Source organism: Triticum dicoccoides, chromosome 6A, assembly GCF_002162155.2.
Source record: "Triticum dicoccoides isolate Atlit2015 ecotype Zavitan chromosome 6A, WEW_v2.0, whole genome shotgun sequence".
Taxonomy (NCBI): Eukaryota; Viridiplantae; Streptophyta; class Magnoliopsida; order Poales; family Poaceae; genus Triticum; species Triticum dicoccoides.
The window spans coordinates 306427165-306437386 of NC_041390.1; the positions used below are offsets into that span (position 1 = coordinate 306427165).

General features: G+C 46.2%; 1 protein-coding gene across 3 annotated transcripts; it reads left to right on the forward strand.

The window, feature by feature from the left end:
- The first annotated feature begins 1756 nt into the window (after positions 1 to 1756).
- LOC119316816 (60S ribosomal protein L6-like) lies at positions 1757 to 3925 on the forward strand. Of its 3 annotated transcripts, none has more exons than XM_037591208.1 (5): positions 1757 to 2040; positions 2141 to 2247; positions 2965 to 3146; positions 3234 to 3397; positions 3662 to 3925. In XM_037591208.1, exons 1-4 carry the CDS (start codon positions 1826 to 1828, stop codon positions 3387 to 3389), a joined length of 660 nt encoding a protein of 219 aa, XP_037447105.1. In that variant the 5' UTR covers positions 1757 to 1825; the 3' UTR covers positions 3390 to 3397; positions 3662 to 3925. The 3 variants fall into 3 exon arrangements, with proteins under 3 accessions (XP_037447105.1, XP_037447106.1, XP_037447104.1); XM_037591209.1 differs by having other exon boundaries at positions 3688 to 3925; XM_037591207.1 differs by lacking the exon at positions 3662 to 3925 and having other exon boundaries at positions 1758 to 2040; positions 3234 to 3627.
- Positions 3926 to 10222: the final 6297 nt, after the last annotated feature.

Genomic DNA, 10222 nt, shown 5'->3' on the forward strand with positions numbered 1-10222 from the left:
TGGTTAAATTGACAACCCAACTGCTAATACTTGAGAATATTATTTGGCTCCCCTTGTGTCGAATCAATAAATTTGGGTTGAATACTTTACCCTGGAAAACTGTTGCGATCCCCTATACTTGTGGGTTATCATTTATACATACATGAGTTTATCTTGTCTACATCATGTCATCATTCTTATTGCATTACTCCATTTTTTCATGAACTTAATACACTAGATGCATACTGGATAGCGGTCGATGCATGGAGTAATAGTAGTAGATGCAGGCAGGAGTCGGTCTACTAATCTTGGACATGATGCCTATATATATGATCATTGCCTTGGATATCTTCATAATTATTTGTTTTTCTATCAATTGCCCAACAATAATTTATTTACCCACCGTATGCTCTTTTCTTGAGAGAAGCCTCTAGTGAAAACTATGGCCCCCGGGTCTATTTTCTACCATATATTAAACCAAAAATACCTTGCTGCAATTTTTATTTATTTATTTATTTTGTATTTTTGTTAGATCTACTTATTAAAACCTATACAATTTAATCTATCTCAATACCGTTGACGGATTGACAACCCCTCTTATGCATTGGGTTGCAAGTATTTTTTTCAGGTGTTATTTACAAAGTGTTGCTTGGTTTTCCTATTGGATTGATAATCTTGGTTTCATAACTGAGGGAAATACTTACCTCTGCTGTGCTGCATCATCTTCTCCTTTTCGGGGAAATACCAACGCGAATCACAAGTAGCAGCCGTCCCCGTGTACAACAACTTGAAGCAGGTATCCTCCACCTCCTTCGCCTTCTGTCCCCTCCATTTGGTTTCTTGGATGCAAAGGATATCAACACCTCTTCTTGCCACTACATCAACTAACTCCCGAAGCTTCCGTGTCAGAGACCCTACGTTCCAGCTACCTAAGCGAATCCTCCGAGGCTCGGCTAACTTCCTTACCCTTCGCACTCGTCGAGTCAAATGCGAAGACCCTTGCTTATTTTCCACTACATCCAGGCGCCAATGCAGCATGCCACTAAGGATGCGACGACACAATCCTCGCTCACTTGCCATTGTATCCATCTCAAGACACGACGCGCCACAAGAGGGTGACAGCCTGACCCTTGCCCATTTGACACCCCACCTGGGTTCCGATGTGGCGTGTCGCTGAGAGGGTTATACCCTAATGAAAACCTTTTGGGTTTCATATCCATAAGAGTGGCTGAGTTTTTACGTTGGCTCGCCAAGCCTATCACAACTCTCCTTCTTTACCCGTGCTTGAGACCGGCTATGTTGAGACAACCTAGGCAGAGTTTTGAGCAAGACCAAAAACAGAAAAAACATATGATCATGTAGTGATAATGTAGATTTTGAAAACTTGTGGATAACTTTTTGAAGGGAGACGTGCGTTGCACATGCATACTAACTAGTACTCCCTCCGTTCCTAAATATTTGTCTTTTTAGAGATTTTAAATGGACCACCGCATACGGATGTATATAAACATATTTTAGAGTGCAGATTCACTCATTTTGCTTCGTATGTAGTCACTTGTTGAAATCTCTAGAAAGACAAATTTTTAGGTACGGAGAGAGTGTAAAACAAAACCTATTTGGGAAAAAAAACTAAACGGTACGCATAACAGCACCCCAACAAGTTAAAAGAACTGGGCTTAAGAAGCCCTTCACACGGGCTGTATCGGCCTGCGCAATTAGCCCACACTACATGAAGATATCTAGCGTTCCACCACCGCACACGTATAAATGAGCGACCAAAACCCTAGTCCATTCTTCCCACCGCCGCCTGGCCCGTTGCCGCTCCGCGTCCACCGAAGAATCACCAATGGCTCCGATGTCGAAGATGGCGCTCGGCATAAAGCGGGCGTCGAGATCGCACACCTACCACCGCCGCGGGCTTTGGGCCATCAAGGCCAAGCACGGCGGCGCCTTCCCCAAGGCCGAGAAGCCGGCCGCCGTCGCCGAGCCCAAGTTCTATCCCGCTGATGATGTCAAGCCACGCACCGTCAGCACACGCAAACCCCATCCCACCAAGCTCAGGTCCGTCCCTCCCCGGTTCTCCGGCAACTCCGCGCGCTTGGCTTCTTCCTCTCCCGATCCCGTGCGGAGTTTTACAGCGAGATCGATTCGGTTGTTGCAGATCGACCATCACACCGGGCACGGTGCTGATCCTGCTCGCGGGGAGGTACATGGGGAAGCGCGTGGTGTTCCTCAAGCAGCTCAAGTCCGGCCTTCTCCTCATCACTGGTAAACCTCGTTGCTTCGTATGATAGGCTAACGTGACGGGTCGGAGGGCGTCGTTTTTTTATGTGACATTTTGGTAGATCTGTTGCTTTACCCATGGAGAGCTGCTGATTGCCAACACATTTTTAGGTTGTATATGGCTATTTGAGAAGGGTTGTTGCATTGTTGAATCCTTGGATGTTTTTTTTGGCTTGTTTAGTGGTGTACCTCTAGCACCTTGGTTAAGTTTTTGTATGAATGTGAGATTGAATAATAGCTCAACGGGTTATTGTGTTAACCATTCATAAGTCTTCATTGTATTTAGTAATGTGATTTTGAAATTGCACTAAGAACATTGCTTGCGTTACATGATTTCGTGTTCTGTAAATGCCCTCAAATTTCCGTACTTGTGGACTAGGTATTTATTTTAGTTAGCACTTGTCCCTGTCTCATTGGTATCCCGGATTCAAAGTTACGTAAATTCCCTCTGCTGTTGTCCCGCTCCTATTTTTTTGTTGGCAGTCCCACTTCTATTTCTCATGTGAGATGACTTATTTTGGAACTTAGATTCATGATTCGGATGACTTATTTTGGATCTTAGATTCGTGATTCAGAGTTGGAGTTGTTTGCTGATAATCGGTCTACTGTTTTTTACGTTAATCTGTATTCTCAAGCACTGGACTTCCCCCAGATGAGTCATAATTTGTAATGTCTATAATCTTAAATTTTGCTATTCTTTAGGACCTTTCAAGATCAATGGCGTGCCAATCCGCAGAGTGAACCAGACTTACGTCATTGCCACATCCACAAAGGTCGACATCTCTAAGGTTAATGTGCAGAAGTTTGATGACAAGTACTTTGCTAGGGAGAAGAAGACTAGGGCAAAGAAGACTGAGGGCGAGCTATTTGAGTCGGAGAAGGAGGTACATTCATGCATCATTATCCTTTTAGATGCCTTTTACCCGTCTTGTTCCAATACCTTATTTTATATCTTCTCTGTTACCCTGCAGGCAACCAAGAATTTGCCAGACTTCAAGAAGGATGACCAGAAGGTCATTGATGCCGAGTTGATCAAGGCTATCGTTGCTGTCCCAGACCTTAAAAATTATCTTGGTGCCCGGTTCTCTCTCAGGGATGGCGACAAGCCGCATGAGATGACCTTCTAAGTTACCTGGTACAAGTTTCAAGATCTGTCGAAGTATTTTTTGTCTAGTGTGTGTTCTGGTTCTGTACTTCTGATTTCTTTTGCCTGGTTGGTGAATATTTGATTTCCACTGAAGTCTGCCTGCCAAATATTTTGAGAAGATAACTAGAAGTACCATCCCCTTTGTTGGCTTGTTGCGACATTTTTTTGATCCGTCGTCGTATTATTCAGGCTGCAATTCCAGTCAATGTTTTATCTTCTGATCATTGTGCATGACGCCATGCTTTGACTCAGGTGTTGTGGTATGTATTTGCAACTAGGTCAACATTACTACGGTGGTCCTTATTTGCAGAGCTTGGACAGTGTTGTGATTTCGTTGGGGCATGTCAGTAGTCTTCAACAATCCGTTCCCCTAAAAGTGCTCCATCAGATCTTGTAAACGTGGGTAATTTCTGGTTTAGGGAAAGTTGGGCCAAAAAAGAGCTCCAACAGATCTTGTAATCTTGGTACTAGTATCAACAGCCACACTTATTCTGGCAGAGTGCGTACAATCTGATACTCCCTCTTATGTGAAATATGTTTTGTGGTTTAAGTTCTTCTTTGAACTAAAACCGCAACACTTATGTTGGCACTTATGGAAGCATCGTAACGGATTGGTATTTGGACGGACGAGGGTAAGCTTGACAGTGCCCATCTTCACTAGTCAGGTCTTTGATGAGCTTAGAGCATCTCTAGCCGTTGAGCCCTTCAGAAGTCATTTTTTTTGCCCCTTGGTGGGCTGCCGGTGAAAAATTAAGCCTCGGGGTGGAAAAATATCCATTCGCTGCCCCTACGCACCTACCCAGCCACCACCACCACGCGAACTGCCCATGTGGCTAGCGGAGCCGTACGGAGCGGGGCGGCGAGCAGACCCGGCCGGGGGTGGAGTAGATCGGGTGAGCGGGCGGAGCCGGCCGGCACGAACCGACCAGCCAGCGTGCGGGAGGCCGGGCGACGCGGCGAGCGGGTGGAGGAGCCGACACGTGGGGAGGAGGCGGATGTGGCCGGACTTGGCGTCGCGGGCGGGGACGGCGACGAGCGGCGCGGCCCGCCGCGGGCAGAGTCGAGGACGAGGCGGCGAGATGCTGCTGGAGTCGAGGCCCTCGGGCGCGCCGCGACGCAGCTTGGGCTCCAGCACGCCCGGGCCGGCGCGCGACGAGCAGGCGGCGACGGTGGCGCGTGGTGAGTAGAGTGAAGCGCAGGGCGGCGACGGTGGCGCGCGGTGAGCAGAGTGAGGCGGTGAGGAGGCAGCATGGTTAGCAGAGTGGCGGTGAGGAGGCAGAGGCCGGCGCGCGGCGAGGAGGCGGCCGCGACCAGCGGCGGTGAGGAGGCAGAGGCCGGTTGCCGCGTCGAGCAGCAGCAAGGTGAGCCGGCGGCGCCCACGGGATCCGGCCGGAGAGGCGGCGAGCTCGGGTGGCGCGGTGGAGCGTGGAGGAGAAGGGGCGGCGGGCATGCGGGAGAAAAAGGAGATCCGGCCGGAGAGGCGGCGAGCTTCGGTGGCGTGGTCAGCGCCCGCTCGCCGGCCGTACTCGCACTAGTAGAAAACAGGGCTATGGTCCAGGCCGGCTCAGCCCATTAGTCCCGGTTCAGTGTAGAACCGGGACCAATGTAGGCATTGGTCCCGGTTCGTGAGCCTAGGGGGCCGGCCGGGCCACGTGGGCCATTGGTCCCGGTTCGTCTGGACCTTTTGGTCCCGGTTGGTGGGACGAACCGGGACCAATGGGCCTCGCTCCTGGCCCACCACCATTGGTCCCGGTTGGTGGCTTGAACCGGGACCAAAGGCTCCCCTTTAGTCCCGGTTCATGCCACCAACCGGGACCAATGAGGTGCCTATATATACCCCCTCGCGCAAGAGCAGAGCACAGTGCTCTGTTTTTTCTGGCCGAGGGGGAGAGGGCTTTGTGGTGCTCTAGCTCACCTTCTATGCACATGAGGTGTTCGATGGAATGCCCGAGCCACACTACTTAAACTTTCTCCTCTCGAAGCTCGACCTCCAAGCTCCATTTTCCTCGAGATTTGTCTAAATTTAGCGGTCCGTCACGCCCCGTCCCCGTCTTCACCGCCGTCGATCACCCGCGCCGATCTCATCACCGACAGCACCGTGGTGAGCCTCTTGTTCTTATCTTCTTTCTGAAAGAAAAAATATTCTTACTTGTATGTTTAGATAGATACTTGTATCATTTTTTTACATTTATTATTGCATCTTATATAGTGCGATGGTTTTGGTATCCGCCCCCGTCGGCCCTCGTCCTGTCTATGATTCGGATTTGGTATGTATATTATCTTTATAACTATTGGTTCATTTATTGTTTATGAAAATTATGCCGACCAACGTGACATAGATTTTATTTATCTAGGATGTATGTGAATCAAAAATGCCAACCGACCTTATTGTCGAGAGGTTAAATTTAGTTGAAGAAGAAAACAATTTGTTGAAGGAAAAAATAAAAACAATTGAGGAGGAGAAGATGATGGAGTTGCATGTTGCGGATGTCGTCGATGATCACAAGATCAAGATGGATGCAATGCGCTTGAAGATTAGAAAGATTAGAAAATATGCCATTCATACCGAGGCTTGGTATCATTATGCCGTTGGATCAATTGTTACCTTGGTTGCGATTATGATCGCATTTGTTTTCGCATTAAAATGTTTTACATAGTTTCAATGTATGGTTTAATTAGTTAGATGCTCCGGAGAGCTATATGTTGTTAGATGAGAACTATGTATGCACTTTGGTTTTAATGTGATGATGAACTTCTATTAATTTGGACACTTAATTATATATAATGCACGCATATGAACCGGCAATGGATGTACGGTGACAGACACACCCGCGAGTACATTAAGGGCGTGCATGAGTTTCTCAATGTGGCTGAGGCAAACAAGAAGAATGGTTTTATGTGTTGTCCATGCACTGAATGTGGGAATACGAGGTCTTACTCTAACCGGAAAATCCTTCACTCCCACCTGCTTTACAAGGGTTTCATGCCACACTATAATGTTTGGACGAGGCACGGAGAAATAGGGGTTATGATGGAAGACGACGAAGAAGAAGAGTACGATGACAACTATGTGCCCCCTGAATATGGTGATGTTGCAACGGGGGGAGCCAGACGATGTGCCTAATGATGCTGCCACGGGTGAAGCTGCTGAAGATCAAGAGGAACCATACGATGTGCCCGATGATGATGATCTCCGCCGCGTCATTGTCGATGCAAGGACGCAATGCATTAGTCAAAAGGAGAAGCTGAAGTTCGATCGCATGTTAGAGGATCACAAAAAAGGGTTATACCCCAATTGCGAAGATGGCAACACAAAGCTCGGTACCGTACTAGAATTGCTGCAGTGGAAGGCAGAGAATGCTGTGGCTGACAAAGGATTTGAGAAGCTACTGAAAATATTGAAGAAGAAGCTTCCAAAGGATAACGAATTGCCCGACAGTATATACGCAGCAAAGAAGGTTGTATGCCCTCTAGGATTGGAGGTGGAGAAGATACATGCATGCCCTAATGACTGCATCCTCTACCGCGGTGCATACAAGGATCTGAACGCATGCCCGGTATGCGGTGCGTTGCGGTATAAGATCAGACGAGATGACCCTGGTGATGTTGACGGCGAGCCCCTCAGGAAGAGAGTTCCTGCGAAGGTGATGTGGTATGCTCCTATAATACCACGGTTGAAACGTCTGTTCAGAAACGAAGAGCATGCCAAGTTGATGTGATGGCACAGTGAGAACCGAAAGATGGGAAGTTGAGAGCACCCGCTGACGGGTCGCAGTGGAGAAAAATCGAGAGAAAGTACTGGGATGAGTTTGCAAAGGACCCAAGGAATGTATGGTTTGCTTTAAGCGCGGATGGCATTAATCCTTTCGGGGAGCAGAGCAGCAATCACAGCACCTGGCCCGTGACTCTATGTATGTATAACCTTCCTCCTTGGATGTGCATGAAGCGGAAGTTCATTATGATGCCAGTTCTCATCCAAGGCCCTAAGCAACCCGGCAAGGAAATTGATGTGTACCTAAGGCCATTAGTTGAAGAACTTTTACAGCTGTGGAATGGAAACGGTGTACGTACGTGGGATGAGCACAGACAGAAGGAATTTAACCTTAAGGCATTGCTGTTCGTGACCATCAACTATTGGCCCGCTCTCAGTAACCTTTCAGGACAGACAAACAAAGGATACCACGCATGCATGCACTGTTTAGATGACACTGAAAGTATATACCTGGACAAATGCAGGAAGAATGTGTACCTGGGCCATCGTCGATTTTTTCCGACCAACCATCAACGTCGAAAGAAAGGCAAGCATTTCAAAGGCGAGGCAGATCACCGGAAGAAGCCCGCCATGCGCACCGATGATCACGTGCTTGCTATGGTCAATGATTTACACTACGTAATCTTTGGAAAGGGTCCCGGTGGACTAGTTGTTTCGAATGACGCTGAGGGACACGCACCCATGTGGAAGAAAAAATCTATATTTTGGGACCTACCCTACTGGAAAGACCTAGAGGTCCGCTCCTCAATCGACGTGATGCACGTGACGAATAACCTTTGCGTGAACCTGCTAGGCTTCTTGGGCGTGTATGGGAAGACAAAAGATACACCTGAGACACGAGAGGATCTGCAACGTTTGCACGAAAAAGACGGCATGCCTCCGAAGCAGTATAAAGGTCCTGCCAGCTACGCTCTTACGAAAGAAGAGAAAGAAATCTTCTTTAAATGCCTGCTCAGTGTGAAGGTCACGACTGGCTTCTCGTCGAATATAAGGGAATAATAAATATGCCAGAGAAAAAGTTTCAGAACCTAAAGTCTCATGACTGCCACGTGATTATGACGCAACTGCTTTCGGTTGCATTGAGGGGGCTTCTATCGAAAAACGTCCGATTAGCCATTGTGAAGCTATGTGCATTCCTCAATGCAATCTCTCAGAAGGTGATCGATCCAGAAATCGTACCAAGGCTAAGGAGTGATGTGGCGCAATGTCTTGTCAGTTTCGAGCTGGTGTTCCCACCATCCTTCTTCAATATCATGACGCACGTCCTAGTTCATCTAGTCGGCGAGATTGTCATTCTGGGGCCCGTATTTCTACACAATATGTTCCCCTTTGAGAGGTTCATGGGAGTCCTAAAGAAATATGTCCGTAACCACACTAGGCCAGAAGGAAGCATCTCCATGGGCCATCAAACAGAGGATGTTATCGGGTTTTGTGTTGACTTTATTCCTGTCCTTAACAAGATAGGTCTCCCTAAATCGCGGTATGAGGGGAAACTGACTGGAAAGGCACTCTTGGAAGAGACTCAATAATATGCAGGGACAGATATTCTTGGTCTCAAGCACACTACACAGTTCTACAGAACTCTACCTTGGTGACCCCGTATGTCGATGAACACAAGAACAGTCTGCGCTCCAAACACCCGGAGTAGTGCGACGACTGGATTACATGTGATCACATCAGGACTTTCAGCAGTTGGTTGGAAACACGTCTCAGAGGTGACAACACTATTTGTGATGAGTTGTACTTGTTGTCCAGGGGACCATCTTTGACTGTATTAACTTACAAAAGATACGAGATAAATGGGAATACATTTTACACGATCGCCCAAGATTAAAAGAGCACCAACCAAAACAGCGGTGTCCGCTTTGATGCAGCAACCGAGAGTGGAAAGGACACATATTATGATTACATAGTGGACATATGGGAACTTGACTACGGACCTGATTTTAAGGTCCCTTTATTTAAGTGCAAATGGGTCAATCTGTTAGGCGGTGGGGTACAGGTAGACCCACAGTACGGAATGACAACAGTGGATCTGAAAAATCTTGGGTACACTGACGAACCGTTCGTCCTAGCCAATGATGTGGCACAGGTTATCTATGTGAAGGACATGTCTACCAAACCGAGAAAAAGAAAAGATAAGGAAGCGAATACATCATACGATGAGCCAAAGCGCCACATAGTTCTTTCAGGAAAAAGGGACATCCTAGGAGTGGACGGCAAGGCAGACATGTCTGAAGATTATGAAAAGTTTCATGAAATTCCTCCCTTCAATGTCAAGGCTGACCCAAGTATCCTGATAAACAATGAAGATTATCCATGGTTACGGCGCAATAAGCAAATGACACAAGCGAAGAAAAAGTGAAGACTTTCTCCCGCAACTATTATGATGATACCATGCCAAATTTGTAACAGACGAACATGCTACCATTGCCTGTTTTGTACATGCACATGCTATGTGGGTGAAATTATGATACCATCCCAACTTTCAACTTTTTCAGAGTTCATTTGAAATGCTTTCATGTCTTATGGTTTGAAACTTTGATACTTCGAAAGTGATTGTCCATTTTGTACACGAAGTGCATCAAGTTTTTGTCATAACCCTCTCTATTTTTTGGAACATGCTATGTGGGTGAAATGATGATACCATGCCAACTTTCAACCTTTTCAGAGTTCATTTTAAAATGCTTTCCAATTTCAGAGTCATTTAGCTCAAAGAATGAATTAATAACAAACAGAATAAACTACAAAACTTTTATGAAAATAAAAACAATCAATTAAAATATTATGTTATGATCAACTAAAATAAAACTATAATATTCTTCAATAGCAAAAACAATATAATTTTTGTGACCTAAAATCAAACTATAAGTATTTAATTGTAAGTATAAATAAAAAATAAATAGCAAAGAAGAAATTTTTTCTAATTTTATTGTAAAGTTATTCATAAACTAGTGATTCACACAAATTTTTAAAAATTCAAATTTAAACTATTTAAAATTTAAAACTAATGGCACTAACAGAAAGTTTATAATTTTTGT